A 16,303-nucleotide genomic window follows, 5' to 3' on the forward strand; every position below is an offset into this window, starting at 1 on the left:
TTTCCTCTCTCTCGTGCGAGCGTTTAAAATAGTATAAGGTTGAAATATGTGAACGGAGCGGAGGTCCGTTTTTGCACCCCCCAAGGGTCAATAAACAAATACTACTAGCAATAATAATAAATAATTAATCGTACACTAACATGTAAAGAATTCTTAATAAAGAACTATTCCGTGTAAAGAGATCTGCTTGCTTGGAAAAATATATGATTGACAGTGTAACAGGTTAACGATAATTATTTATAAAATGTGCGATCAAATATTATACATTTATATTTGACAATCTATATACATGTGAAATTAGATATATCATTTTATTTTCCATATAAAGATCCATTCGGTCTCCAATAACGGCGGACTTTGGTCATTTCAATTTGTGCTGTTAATTTTACAATCATGACTCAACTTGTTACATACAAATTTTTTACTGTTCAATGTTTTATTACAATAACTCAATTTTGATATCAATTAATTTTAAGAATTTGTACTTGATAAGGACTCAAACACGGTGTCGAAACGTTGCACATTATATTTTTATTTTTATTGAATTTATTAAACAAGAGCCAGTTAAGGTCGACTGAACTGATCTATTGCATTTTATTTTAATTCTTATTTAGAATAACGTTAAAAGAAATCATTGAAATATTGAATGGAATCAATTTATCATACCTCATCAACCGCAGGTTCAGCGTCGGACACTGCATTAATAGCCGGGATATTAACTGCGACTAAGATCGCAATTACAGCAAATAATAAAATTATGATTTTCATATTCGCTTTCTCGTAGTGTTAAGAAAATAAAATGTATTATGTCACGTTATGTATTTTTCTACAGTTGATTTCGTGGAGTGACTAATTTATAGTGAAAGTTGTTTTGGCGAATAAGGATTATCAAGAATAAAAATAGAAAATACGTACTTTTTACTTTTGAAGTCACGACGAACATATCAAGCATCGTGACACGCGCGAAAGTTAATATTTGAAAAACGTGTGATATTTGAAACGATATGTGCATATTATCATTAATTTTTATCACTACGGTACAATACATAATATAAATATGTAAAATCGCAATATATATCTTATCTCGTATAGTATATGTGCTACAAACAGTCACACACTGCACGTTTTGAGTATTTCATGACTTTTAAATCGACACAAATACGATAATATGTATACATTTAACAGTACATACACATATGTACTTATTAAAAAAGTTTCCCGTAATCCTAAAAAAATTTTATTTCAAAATCCAAATGTTTAAGAAAAATGTTTCCATTACAATATTAAATTATTATTTTTATTAAATAAGTATTAAAAATTTGATATTATTGATATCTCCTTTATGTCTTTCGGTAAAATCTTATGTTTGATTGTTTGGACACAATACTTTAAAATAATAAAGTATCTAGTTTGTATAAATATCCATTTTAGTTGGCGCAATTTAATAATATCACTACTTTTGTAGAGAAGATAATGTTTTTTTTCTTCGAATAAAATATATTCAAATAATTAAATTATATAATTCTCGATTGGATGGCGCTTATACTTGGCGTCTTTTTTTACCTGTTTTTTAAAAAGGTTATTTTTTAATATAAATAACGTAAAAACATTTCAGATCGTGAATGTCGTAAACATAAATATTGGTTTTATTTTTTTAGACACTATTACGATCAAATATAAAGATCACGTTATCAAAATTCAAATAAAATTTTACAAATATTGGTAAATTTTTAAATTTTGTGAGCTCTTATGTTAAGTAATGTTTATGCTATTTTAAACACGACTTTTTGTGGTATAAATTACCAAGGTTGGTATAAATTCCTGGCATTTAAACTTTAGGTCAATACCTATTTTTTTCAAGCAATGATGAAGGTAACATGTACAGTCTTATTAGTTGCTGTTTTTGAGGTTACATGAACGCCAATACCATGCTTGAAATAAAAAATCCATATTGTGGGCGGATCAAGAGTGGGGAGAGTTGAGGTAAACAAACTTTGTTTATAACAATACTGTCTACTCAAATATATCTTTATTATTCTCTTTAAATTTAATATTATATTTATTCTATATATTTGTATTTATATTTTATTATATATCTTTTATATTTATACGCATCGCCGTGTTGGTTGTACCTATTATTGATACATACACGTATGTATGCGCAACTTTTTTATAAATTGCGCGCAATTCTTTAAAATCACGGAAAGCATGCACATAATATGTAATGTATTTATAATATTAAAATTGTGTTTGCAATAAGTACGCATATCACTTTATTAGTAATTTGCGAGAAATTTGTAAAAGGTAAGGAGAAAGGACATTTCTTATTAGCATATATGCAAAAATAAAAATTCTTCCTCTATAACATCATCTTTTAATCTAAATTTCAGAAATATAAATTTAATCATTGTGATATAATCACAATCCGTAATCTATAATCATGTTACGGACACACTGTTTTGCTATATTTTGTATGCAATCATATTATACAATTATTTGTTACAATTTCTTATTGTAACTTCTTAAAGATTCTATTTCTATATATGGGATGACTGATTTATTTTAATAATATAAATAAGACGTACTAACTTACTTTGTTTTAAGTGTATTTATTTGAAATTAACAAGTATTTAATTAGTACAAACGTAACGCCATTAATGTATTAGACATTGGCGAAATTTTACAACGCTTTTAAGTTATTCTCATTATTTTATTTATTTTGTGTAGTTAAAGATATGTTTTTTCACTTTGTGTTTTAGCATAATCCAGTACTGCTAGGGCCAGGTCGTTCGCACACATACACTCTCTCTTTTTCCTATAATATAAATGTATATTTTCTAATAAATATATTATTTGTTTTGTTGATATATGTATAGATTTTAGATTAATATCATACACATATGAAAAGAACATTAAAATATTATGACATATTACAAATCTGACTTTCTTTTATTCCTCCTCATATAAATTTTCAAATATTACAAAATAAGAAATTCAAAATAAGAAATTCACAAGATTGAACATGATTCAATGATAAAGCTGCGTAAAAACATATTAAGTATTATATTTTTGTAAAAATATAAATTTTGTAATTGTATATTAATTTTGTAAATTATTTTGTAAATTAATAACTTATTTTGTGCCAACTATGAATGATAAGCGATGAATAATATAACTATCAATAAGTCATAAATTTACGAAGTATGAAAAAATTTGTTTGCTCCTCTTTACTGTGATATATGTATACATGAATAATACAATATATTTTCAAGCTAAATAATTAAATCAGTTCAAGTTAACAAACGAGATTATTGTACCTTAAACACTATACCTTAGCTTCACTGGCTGATACCATAGTCTCCCATCCCTGAAGCTACGGCCAGAGCCATGGCCATAGCATGAGCCATAGCTTTAGCGATAGCTGTAGCCTTGGCCATAGCACTGGGGTTGGCTAAAGCTTCGGCTATAGCTTCGGCCCAAGCTTCGGCACTAGGTTTGGCTATAGCCTCGGCCAGAGCTTCGGGAGCAGCTTCAGGAACAGCTTCGGCAACTGGATTGGCTACAGCCTCGGCCAGGCCTTCGGGAATAGCTACTGCAACTGGACTGGCTAGAGCCATAGTTGCAATAACGAGCGCAAATCCGAATAAGAAAATTACAGCCTTCATATTGGTTTGTTTCGCTTGAAAATTACTCTGCGTTATGTTACGTTATGCTTTTAATGTGTCTCCCCCATAGCTCACACAATTTATAGAAAAACTTGTGTTTTGCTATCGACATAATAAAATATATCAAAACCATAAAATGGTTTAATGTGCTTTAATGAGATCGTAAAGAGATCATAGTATTTTTCTCAAAATCGCACTTTGCAATTGAGTCATGTTTAATGTGAATTTCTTATTTTGTAATATTTGAAAAACTATATAAAGAGGCATAAAAGAAAGTCAGATTTATAATATGTCATAATATTTTAATGCTCTTACTCTCATAGCAACATCGTCGAACAATTATTTCCGTAAAGAAATTGTGTCTAGAAATATGTTAAAATTGTTAATAAATTTTATAAAGACAACTATATGAAAATTTAATATAATCCATGAATATTACGAGAAAAGCATCAGAAATAAAAAACATATTTTTAATAATGTCATTGATAGAATTTACCATAGTTTAATTTTACCTAATGCTAAATATCGATACATAAAAGTATGCATTACATCGATACACTTTCATGTTTGATATTCATTCATATGGAAGTCATTTTCTAGCGATTGTAACTTTGTTGTGTCAGAAAAAAAGTTTAATATTCACATCGTGCGGTACGTGCGTTATCTTTCCTGGTTTAATGTCATCATTTCGTTGGTAATCTATAGCGATATAAAAATCGTGACTTAATAAAACAAAACAGCACGAAAAACATTACTAATCGATAAAATTACACTGTCAGAATCCTTCACTAGTTCTTATTGTCCATTTTATTTTCATTTTACGACAATTGTTGTTCGAATGATAAATATAACTGTCAAAGAAACTACGTCTAAAAAAAAAACGATACAATTCACAACACTGAAATAATTCCAACGTTATCTCTACCGGCAAATTATTTATTTTATTTTATTAACTTTTTATTATTTCTTATAAATTTTATGAAAATAAAAGAATCTGACTGCTACATTTTTATATGAATATCTATTAAAAAATTTTTACAAATTATTTTAGTTGCGTCGAGAATTCTGAAATTCTAAAATTGTAGTTTTTTTCTCACAACTGTTTTTCTCTTAAAATTATCTTAGGATTAAACTTTTTCTTATTTTTTTATCTCTACGTTTGACAGAGTGATATAATGAGAAAACTGTAGAGATGAACAAAAAGTTAATGAGTTTAAAATTGACAAATGCAGAATTTGTATAAAATTAGTTATTCATAAACTTTTTCATCTGTCGCATTTTTTCACGTTGTATTATTTTCATAATATATTAAAATATTATACTAGAAAGGTAAGTTTTTACTATATATATGCATTCAGTAATTTTTTAACGTTTCTTTAATATTACTGAATCATGCGATTTTATATTTTAAGTCGTGATATCGGTAAGAAAATGAGTCACGAGCTATAACCCAGCAGTTTAAAATTATTTTAATATGTATAAAATTTTAAAGTATCTTTATTTTGTTATCACGTCGTATGAATAAGACCTAATAAAACAACGTTATGTTGCTCGTAAAAAGTATGCCGATATCGTATCAATTTTTCAACGTAAAAACAACAAACCAACCCGAGCAAGGATCTTGGTATTATAAATTGTTAGTAACTTATTTAAATTTATATCAATTATCGTTTTAGCTGTATGATGACCGCAGAATTTATACTGGAGATAAATTTGGTCCAGATTTTACCTACGTACGTCGTTAATTACATTTATGTTACTCTATTATATAATAACAATATATTAACCTATTATAGGCCGCCGGCAATTTACGAGCTGTGGACTATCAAAAGTAAGAAAATTCAGGACATTAGTATATCAAAATATGTAAAATTATTGCAAAAATGTTTCCATACTTTCAAAATGGCAGACCAAATTTTCAAAAAAAGTTTTCTTTTTCAGTGAAAAGTAATATACAAGGATTTCTTGGGTCGCTGATTACGAATATACATTCAGATTCCCGAAATCTAAGGGAAAAAAGTTTCTTTTAATATTGGTCCACCATATTGGTATGCCATTTTGAACGCTAAGTATGGAAAACAATTTTTTAATAATTTTACATATTTTGATTTAATGTCCTGAATTTTTTAATTTCTGGCAGTGCACAGCCCGTAGATTGCTGGCGGCCTATAACGGGTTAATAATCAATTTTATAGAATAAAAATTAAAAAGGCATAATCTAAAAGTTAAGGTATTCCCTGCTTGTAATGTTACATTCAGTATACTAATTACAAAAAGTCAATATTGTACGAGCAAAACTTTGTTTCGAATACACATGTAATACGTACACTTTCGTGATAAAGATACTATTTATCTGCAGACATTGTAAACTCTATTATGATATAAATACAATTTACATTATGTTAAGTGGCTCTTTAATATGTATAGGATCACACAGAGAGCACATTTAGTTACACGCAATTAATGACTTTAATACCTCATGAAATTCAAATTGGCAATTCAAATCAACCTTGCGTTCTTCTGCAGATTTAAATTAAAAAAAAAACATTAACGATATTTTAATCTCTTTTTCTTTGCGTTACGCGTTTTCTACCTTATTCGTTCGCTGTCCGTAAACTTATTTCAAATTCACATTCCACAAATATGTGTATTATCACGACGCACGTTGTGTTTTCCGTAATTACTCATTGACAGAGAATTAACACTGCAGGTATATCGCTCGCTTAGATAGACCACGTATTCAGCTGTATTGTTGAAAATTTTAACGTTAGTGTCTTTCTTTGGCGAAAGAAATAACGCATTCGACCATTCGAATCTTTTTTTTATCAACTTCTACAATAAGGAAATGCGCGTTTCCACGTGATGGATTGGGAAGAAATTTTATTTTATGCGTCATAAAATCGCGTCTGGTACTAGGCTATCATAGTCAAATCATAAATTGTGGCGTGCCCGTCGTGTGCATTAGTGACAAATAATAATTATACCTTTGTAGCAATTTTAGTTCTAGACCTTTGCCACGGTCCACGTATGCCGTAGCTATAAATGATTTTAGCGAACCTCGCTGATCTCATCTCATTGTGATTATGCATCTATAAATCGTCCTATGTGACAACTATGCTAATATTAGAATTATTGGCGACTATTAAGTGGAATGAAAAATGAGATTCCGTACAGCATAATTTGAAGATATACGTGCAATATTGAACATGTGTTACAAATATTGCTGATATCAGTTATTATATTACAAGATAAGATCTGTAAATTGTCATTAGTTTTGATGGTTTATGAATCATCTTAGTCTCATTAATGCATTTAGAGCAGAAATCAAATTACAATTCTTGTTCATACATTGACATTTTTATAGAAGAAAATCGTAAGAGACATTAATCAAGTAGAATCAAGTTTTATCTTCAACTTCCTTGATGATAAAGATACTATTTTTAATAATAATTTTTATTAGAATGGCAATTGTGTTTCAATCAATAAACTTTACTTCAGTAGAAAAATTAACAATAAAGAATTACGCAGGTATAATTTATCTTTATGTCAAGAACTAAGTCACTGCAAATTTTATTTCATCCGATGTTGCATACAAACATCACAGAAAATTTCTTAAAATTTAGAAGTCAATTAATTTGATCTTTATCTTACAATTAAATAACAAATCACATTAGTTGTCTGTGAAATCTTTCACGTATACGAGGGTGGGTCAATATGTTCGCGAAACGTATATGAAGGGATTGCAAAACAAAGAAACTTCCGATATTATTTCTATAACTATAACAGAATTGTTGCATTTGGCAATAAAGTTTTGTAAACCATTAAACAAAAATTTATATAGGAAAACCCTCCATTATGAGATAGGCTTCTAATATAAGATAGCAGGTTTTCAACATTCAAATTCAATCGCAACTCTTTCTTCGGGACGATTACACGATCTAACAATGCATTTTCCACTAAACAGATTTTACTCAAAGGGCAATAAATTCATGGAACCAAGAAATGTTCGACTTAAATTTATTAATAATTTAGTTACGTTTATAATTTTGACCTAAAGAAATGCAGAGAAATGCAGAGATAAAGAAATGCAGAGAAATTGCGAATTTGTTCTTTCATCGTCACTAAATTTTTTTTCTTTTAGTTATTGTATATTCAAATGAGTATTATATGCAATATTAGAAGAACGAAAATGATATTATAGATGCCCGATACACGTCATCAGTGATAAAATCGGTATGGAAATTGCTCGAAAGCGACGACGTAACCGGGGGAGAATCTCAAGTTTCTGCGGAACGTTTACACGGAACGACGGCGCTGCGGACGGTTAATATTAATTAACGGATCGCGCTGTATGAAACGTTCGCGAGCAGATCATAGGATTAGTTTACAACTAGTTTGAGATTGCAGTTGCTCTATCTCTTGCAGCGTTCGTCCGCTCTGTGGATTAACCAAACACGGAAAAATAAGGTTCTTGTTTCCGTGTCTAACAAAATTTCTCTTAAAACAAAGTATTTTCTTCTATTGCAATGCGACATCTAACGAAATCAATCTCATATGATGAAATCATCAATGTCCATATGAAGTTATAGCTCTCTTTTCGTTCCTATTATACATATAATAATATAATTATATATTATAAACTATAAAATATATAGAGGAAAGTCCTCTAATACGAGATAGATCCTTCTAATATGAGATAGTAGGTTTTCACCATACAAATTTAATCAGAAATCTGTATTCACAACAATTACACGATCTAACAGTAAATTTTCCACCAAACAGATATCACTCCAAGAACAATCGATGAAACCAATAGATAATGCCTATTAATTTAGCAAAAACCCTGCTATCTCATATTAGGAGCTTATCTCGTAATAGGGGACTTTCCTCTACATAAAGTATTGCAGTAGTACATACCCCTGTGAAGTTAGCCCCCCATTATTTAAAAATTTAACTTTTTTTACGAGTTCCCTATAGATTTACAATAGTTCCAGAGTTCTTGATGGATTTTAGAAATAGTTCTGCCCATTAAGAGGATCCCCCAAGGCCGAGGCCTTTGATGGTGTGCGCCATCTAAACACGAAACGCAGCATATACCTACATGAGCACACGGACACACTACTACGATATATCACACCCAGCCATAAACACGAAAGTTTAATTCTAGCTATACTCTTATTTTAAACATCTAATCCCAATTTAGAGGGTTTCACAGTAATTCTACATGTCATCGAATCCGGGGAAACTCAGTTTCATGTGAGTACAAGTTGTAGAACTTTTATACGAAGCACAAGTATGACGGAGTTGACAGTTCGTCTACACGGTTATATGTGATCGATATATGAATTTTGTAATTTTTACTCATTTTTGGTATAAAATTGGAGTTTCCCGGGATCATCAATGCATATACTGTAATTGTACGCAAGCATTTTTGATTCCATGAATTTAATACGACGATAGGTTATAACTACGAATGTCGGTAAAACAGACATGCTACGGGATCCTCTTAAAGACGTTAAAATGAATTTTTAAAAATGGGGGTTTGCTGGGAAATATGATATGCCAACTTCACAGGCATTCCGAAATTTCTGATATGCCTGTGAAGTTGGCATATCATTTCCCAGCAGATCAAAAATAAAATGGGGTTCTTATCGCATGCAGTCGAGTTCTGTAGTTCTTGATACTTTTTAATAATAGTTCTGGCGATTTTATACAAAAAACAGCCGATAGAAAAAAAAGATGTATTTATCATAAAACTAAGACGCTGACGGATTTTCGATAGTTCTACGAGTTCTAAACTATTTCTCGTGTAGTTCTGAACACATTTATTCATTTTCCAAAGAATTTTAGGCAGTGGCAAGTCTCTGTTACTTTTAAAAAATTCATATCCCCGAAAAATTCATTTCTCAGCAGTAACGGTACAAAGTACAAAGTAACGGAGACTCGCCACTGCCTAAAACTCTTTTGAAAATGAATAAATATATTCAAACCTATACGAAAAATATTTTAGAAGAACCGGAACTATGACTTTCCAGCAGAGCACACTTATCTGCTTAAAAATGGCTTTTTCGGGGATTATGAATTTTTAAAAAGTAACGGAGACTTCCCACTGCCTAGAATTCTTCGGAAAATGAATATATATATTCAGAGCTCTAAGAGAAATATTTTAGAAGGACCAGAACCCCGACTTTCCGAGCAGCAGAGCACACTTATCTGCTTAAAAATGATTTTTTCGGGAATTATGAATTATTAAAAAGTAACAGAGACTTGCCACTGCCTAAAATTCTTTGAAAAATGAATAAATGTGTTCAGAACTACACGAGAAATAGTTTAGAACCCGTAGAACTATCGAAAATCCGTCAGCGTCTTAGTGTTATGATAAATACATCTTTTTTTTCTATCGGCTGTTTTTTGTATAAAATCGCCAGAACTATTATTAAAAAGCATCAGGAACTAAGAACTCGACTGCATGCGACAAGAACTCTCTTTTATTTTTGATCTGCTAGAAAATGATCTGCTACGGGAAGTTAGCAGATCATTTTTTCGATCGACTGGTTTTTTGTTTAAATCAACAGAACTATTATTAAAAAGTATCAAGAACTACAGAACTCGACTGCATGCGATAAGAACTCCATTTTATTTTTGATCTGCTGGGAAATGATATGCCAACTTCACAGGCATGTAGTCCATACTCTCTCAATTCACGCAAGCTGTATTAACTTTTTTTTAAATGACTTTTTTATAAGTTTGCATAAAAAACACGTAAGAGTTCTATCAAGAAATACAGTGTCAGCAATTGTACACGTTTCGTGAGAGATAAATTTGCCGTCAGATCCTCGTGTGATCTTTAGATTCGCCATAAATTTATTTCCGCATGACGCGCGCCCGTGGAACATCGAGGTGTCGATGCTCGAAAGACGCGCTACACGAGAGATGTATTCGATTTGATCCAGGTGTCCCCGTTTCGCCGGAGTTCTATCCTGACAACTCTCGGTAAGTGGCGTACAACGCCACTGGCATATAGCTTCGCGTCATCCCCCATGCTCCCCCCGTTCCCCAGAATGTGTTTGTACACCCACGCATTCTCCGCGCCTTTCTTTTTCTACATTCTGCGCGCATCTTTGCGTATCGCAAAGGGCAGAAACTTGCGAAGATGGTACGTCGCAGGTCTCGCGACTTCAGACTCGCGACGGCGAAACATGAATAAACCCAATTAGATAGAAAGTTATTACATTCATTCGACTATAGACAAACTATAAGATTTAATTCAAGATTGATACAATTCTAAAGTATGTGCGTGTGCGCAATAATATAATTACCTCATTGCGTGCGTTTCTAACAAGTTGCCACTTATTGTTAGCTCCGTGCAAAACATAAAGAAAAGTTAACGTTTCGAAACTGACAGAGCTTTTATTTCTGGTGAATATCGCGCGGTCGCTAAACACTTGAAAAATACTTTCGAAGAATCGATAAAAAAGTTTGCCTTTCTTAACGTTCAATAAATCGCTCCGCAATATCGGAAACAGATTGTCGCGCTATAAACGATGATAAGGGAGATGCAGCAGAATTAAGTATATTAATGCACCGCGGTAGCGTGCAACGTAAAAAAAAATAGTTTAGATGCGTCAATTAGCTGTAATGTATTGAAAATATCCCACGGCTTTCGCCGCATAAATCTAAACGACTTTGACTTATTGAAGAAAGTATAATTAGTGAAACACGGAAACGCCGGGATCTTCGTAAAGTGAACATTTTCTTGACGCATCGCTGCGTCATTAGTGTTGTAAAACTTACTTGTCATATCAACTGCATTCCGCGTCATTGCGGAACACATGGTACTTTTGATAGCTATATAAATCCATTACTTATTGGCACCGATCAGATATTCTTATCTCGCCAATGCAATTTTATACGGTGTGCATGCTACGTGTGAGTGCATATGTCTACGTATATCGATTGATATTAATTTCGCGATAGAATTTGCGGAATAACTAAAAAGAAAATAAGATAAGCACAAGAAAAACATATATCTTATTGCTACCTACGTTTATTAATAAAGATTGCAGTTACCAGTTTGATATACGAAAAGTTATCGAGCATTGCTTATAGCAGTTCCGCGATACACACGTTCCATCTTCAATTCTATATTCTTTTTATAAAAGAGAATTCTATAAATGAATCAAAAATTTCTTATGTAAAATTTGTAAAAGCTATTCGTTTATGTTTCAAGGAAGCGTCGATCACGCACAATGCAGTGGAAGAAGAAAGAGAGAAGACGGACAGGGAGAAAGAAATTACGTTCCGCGTTCTAGTGCCTGATCAAAAAGAGCCGATTTAGCACGGCGGGGCAAAATTTGAAGAAACACGAAGCGGAACGCGTTGACGCCGGGCAACCGGAGGCAAGGCTGCGCAAGCATCCGTGAGCATCATTGTTATTCCACGGCTTAAGCGTGGGAAGCGAATACCTTCACGCTCTAACGAATACCCATAGGGTTCTCCCCTTTCACGACATAATCGCTCCCTGGTTTTACCATGCCTTGTATCGCGTTTGAAGTTACTTCGAAATAATTATTATCTCTGGAGCATTCAAATCTGCACACACACAAATCTGAAATCCCAATTATCAAATCGGTGCTAAAATGTTGGATTATTTACAAAAAAAAATTACTCGTATTGATGTTAAATCATAAATCAGGTATACAAAAAAGAAAAGATGTTGCATCAACAAGATCAGTGTAATTGCAATAAAATTGTTAAAACAACGTCAGTATTGACGAAAGGAAAACATCAGATAGTTGCCTTAATAATCTGGATATTTAGTTCAATGCTTAAGATTACAATCCATAGCAAATACGATTGAGTGAATTATTTATATTTGTGGCAGCCCGTGACGTCAACGTTTATTTCAAACAATTGCATTTTTGTTTAATTCAACAACACTTTCTTTCGATGTACATACACTAGGAATCACTGATGCCTTTCCATACAAATTCAGATACATGTAGAACACATATACATTTTTCATGTGCAAAATGTAGAAATGTATTGATATGTGCGCAAATTTATGTAGAAAGACATCAGTGATTCCTAGTGTACATATGTATGTACATTGTGTATGTCCTTACACGTTTGGAGATAAACGAATATATAAAAACCAATGTTTATTATTATCTAATTAATAAGTATATTCTAAAGTGAAAACATTTTGGAGTAGAAAAACTAGATCTTTGGACAATCATATAGTATGACGCAAACTTAGATAGTTTGCTCAAACTACACAAAATATGTGTATCATGTTTGGAGAAAATAGAGTTAATAAGCGCACAGTGATGGTTCAGCGAATTTCGTATCCGAGAAGATAAAACTTCAAGCTATTCAAAAGAATCCAGATTTTCGGAAGTAAAAACCGGCACATTTAGAAAACAAGGCATTTATGGTTTAAAAGAACTTTGGAAACAGTATATTAATTAAAATGGAAAACGTTTTGATTAAATAATGTATATTAAAATAATAGACTCGTTATTTGTAAAATCCGACATTTTGACGCTAATCCAGTGCTACGCTATATCCTATACCACGTTAACGACGTCCGTCGAGTGTTCGTAGATCGAAACGATAACGTAAGTTTTCGTGTTTAGATACGCAAGGATGTCTTGTGTGTGGATATATATCTCTAATAGAAAATTACTTCCTTATAATAAATTTTTACGATTTTACGAAGTTTCACGTTGAGTAAAAGAACGATTAATATCTTGACAAGATGATACTGTATCAGTCGTTGCGAGTTCGTGTAAATAATTATTGATAGTATCTATAATAAGCGTGATACCGACATCCTTGTATCTTAACGATAAACGATTATCTACAAATCAATTGTCTACTTTGTATAATATATGTATTAGTCACTTCAATCCGAGAAATATATCTCACTTACATTTCTTTATAATTTAATTAATAAGTAATATTTTAATACTTGATATTTTTCTGATCAGTAAGATAATTGATTATTGAAATCAACGATCGATTTATTTATCTTAAAGGAACTATCTCGCGAGTCGATTAGACAGTCACAAAAGTTGTTCGTTTTATTAAGCAAAGTTGAACGTACCGATGATTTGAATGGATCAACAGATGTTGTATAAATGAAATTGAAAAGTCCCGAATAGGAAAGGTTCCGCGCAAAGAATTCGTCGTGAAGGACAGAGATAAATTAAGCGTTTGCCATAGCTTGTGTAATACTCTACTTTCAAATAATTTGTTTTTAAGCTTTATTTACGAGAAGCTTGTAGAATGCGTGAGTGGAAATTGATTTCGTCTTCATGGAAACTTTAATAGAATATCAGAAATTTAATCTGTTACGTGCGCATGCCGTAGATAAAATATAGAAGATTTAATATTTTTAATACATCTTGTAATATACTAATACATCGATCTCGCTAGTTGCTCGATTGGTATATTTTGTAGTTTTTATTATAATTGCGGTATTAAGAGACGATCAAGATGATGTATAGCACTACCTTGTGCTGATCTAACGGTCGCGTAGTTTTCTCGCTTGAATGCGCAAAAAATATGGATGTTACGGTAACGTGTATTCTTTGCAATGTTAACTATAATTTGTAACTGAACTTAAAATGTTTACCCGCGCGCCAGTCGAGCGACGTCACGCTTAATCGTCCGTGAAAATGGCTGCTTAGAGTGCTAAGAATGTATTCTCAAATTTAGTTTCAGAATTTATTTCATATATAAATATAAATAGCAAAATTTATTAAATATTTCTTGACTATTGACAAGGAACTATGAAATTGCATAAATAGAAGTCTAGCAATTATCATTTAAAAAACATTTAGGATAATTATAATTGTCTAATGATAAAATATTTTTCAATTACTTCTGATACTCACAAGTTTGTTGAAAATGATAACTATTGGTTTAAATATAAATATTGTGAAACTGTTAACGTGAGAATAATTGTATCATGCAAACTGTTCGTGTTATTTTAATTTCTCTCTGTATGAGTATCAATCCTTATCAGCAGTAACTCTATAGTATATAATAAGAATATATATCCCTCTTTTTAAGAGAAATATGGGAAAACAAAATAAATATATCATTTTTAAAAGGTGCTGGTATATGTGATACAATTAATGAATATTAGCACACAATTATAACATGTTGAATAAAATCTACTTTATCTCTCACAATTACTTATAACAATTTACCGTAAAAACAAGTTAAGAGTAAAAACCATTATTAATAATTAATTAATTTTACTATCCAATTTTATGTGCAGAATTAGTACTATATATATCTAGAAAAACAACTATTTTCAAAAATTTTCAATAAAATTTATCAAACGCGAAAGTAATAACTAAATTCTTAATATTTTTCTTTTTTAATTTATATCATATTTACTGCATGGATTTTAATTTACTATATGTTGAAACTAATTGACATATCTCCAAATCATTTTTTCTTTGTATGATAGAAATCATAGTTGAAACAAGGGGATGGTGATAATCCATTTTTCGCATCTTAATCGCGTCAAGGAAATGATAGCATTGGGGAGGTTGATGCTTGCGATAATGTAGCATTTATCGCAGTTAGTTACATGGTGAAAATCGGTGATAACGTTGGAAGGTATATCCAGATTTCTTGAAATATCACGACAGTTGTTGGTTCGACGTAACTCACGACGTATCAAACATGGCAAAGCGAGGACGCTCCTTTGTGATCACATTAATAGTTATATTTTCTATTATTTACTCAGGTATGCGTTAAAAAATTTTGGTAATTTATTTGATTACATTAATAATTTTGTAATTAATGTAGAATTTTAACCATTTTGATAGCAAAATGCTTCTCTAATTTCACTTTAAAAAATGCTAGCGTAATTGAGTTTTTTCTATTTCATAAAGCTAGATCTAAACTAAGCAGGCGAGTGTGAATAAGCGAGTGTCAAGTGAACAACTTGTTTGAATAAATGTGAATTATGCCACTGTATTAACATTGATGAAGATAGATGTATTTGCATTTGCTTGCTTGTGCTTTTACACTATAATATTTTTCATGTTTCATTATTTAATACTTAGTATTTGAAGATGACAACTAATAGAGTCTTGACAGTTGCGATAGACATTAAGCACATTTACAATAAAACTATTATGATGCTCGTTTACAACTTTTATATTCTTGCAATCGCTTTCGACATGTTATTTGAAATAAAATGAAAGTTATTGCTATAATACTGTCAGTGGCAACAATCATATAATTAACAGAACTTTATAATATTATAATTAATTAAAATAACATAATTTAATTTCAACAAAAGTTATATAAAAGTAGTTTATTAATTTGTTGTACAATCTTTTTAAAGGGAACGCGTTAAGATGTTACCAATGCAACTCGCTAGAAAACAAGGCCTGTGCAGAGGGACCATTGCCAAGTTCAATGATTATAGAATGTAAATTACCGCCATCGCCTACGACAACCACCACGAAGTTGCCTACAACGACCACAACGGATTTGCCTACTACGTCCACCAGTACATCGACGACTACTCCGAAAACTACTCCGACCACATCAATTACGTCAACGACCTCCCTGTCGTCCACCAGTGCGTCAACGACCATTCCAACGTC

The 16,303-nt window shown here is 31.4% G+C and overlaps 2 protein-coding genes and 1 long non-coding RNA gene across 4 annotated transcripts in view; 1 reads left to right on the plus strand and 2 right to left on the minus strand.

Annotated features, from left to right (window-relative positions):
• Positions 1–2,589: 2,589 nt before the first annotated feature.
• LOC105559339 (eumenine mastoparan-OD-like) lies at positions 2,590–3,741 on the minus strand. 2 transcript variants are annotated; one of them, XM_012007551.1, is made up of 2 exons: positions 3,332–3,741; positions 2,590–2,815 (listed from the first exon to the last, which is right to left on the minus strand). In XM_012007551.1, exon 1 carries the CDS (start codon positions 3,663–3,665, stop codon positions 3,339–3,341), a length of 327 nt encoding a protein of 108 aa, XP_011862941.1. In that variant the 5' UTR covers positions 3,666–3,741; the 3' UTR covers positions 2,590–2,815; positions 3,332–3,338. The 2 variants fall into 2 exon arrangements, with proteins under 2 accessions (XP_011862941.1, XP_011862942.1); XM_012007552.1 differs by having other exon boundaries at positions 3,318–3,741.
• A 203-nt stretch (positions 3,742–3,944) lies between these two features.
• LOC105559340 lies at positions 3,945–7,447 on the minus strand. The gene is made up of 3 exons (XR_001008740.1): positions 6,259–7,447; positions 4,178–4,364; positions 3,945–4,027 (listed from the first exon to the last, which is right to left on the minus strand). It is a non-coding gene; the product is annotated as an uncharacterized LOC105559340 (long non-coding RNA).
• Positions 7,448–15,355: 7,908 nt separating this feature from the next.
• The window catches only part of LOC105559347 (integumentary mucin C.1-like), a 6,268-nt gene continuing 5,320 nt past the window's right edge, over positions 15,356–16,303 (plus strand). Inside the window, exons 1-2 of the mRNA XM_012007561.1 lie at positions 15,356–15,432; positions 16,039–16,300. Of these exons, the coding sequence (XP_011862951.1) occupies positions 15,369–15,432; positions 16,039–16,300 (326 nt within the window). The 5' untranslated portion in view covers positions 15,356–15,368. The remainder of the gene's footprint in view (positions 15,433–16,038; positions 16,301–16,303) is intronic.

The sequence above is a fragment of the Vollenhovia emeryi genome, unplaced genomic scaffold, assembly GCF_000949405.1.
Source record: "Vollenhovia emeryi isolate VEMERY1.0 unplaced genomic scaffold, V.emery_V1.0 DF939280.1, whole genome shotgun sequence".
In the NCBI taxonomy this organism is placed as follows: domain Eukaryota; kingdom Metazoa; phylum Arthropoda; class Insecta; order Hymenoptera; family Formicidae; genus Vollenhovia; species Vollenhovia emeryi.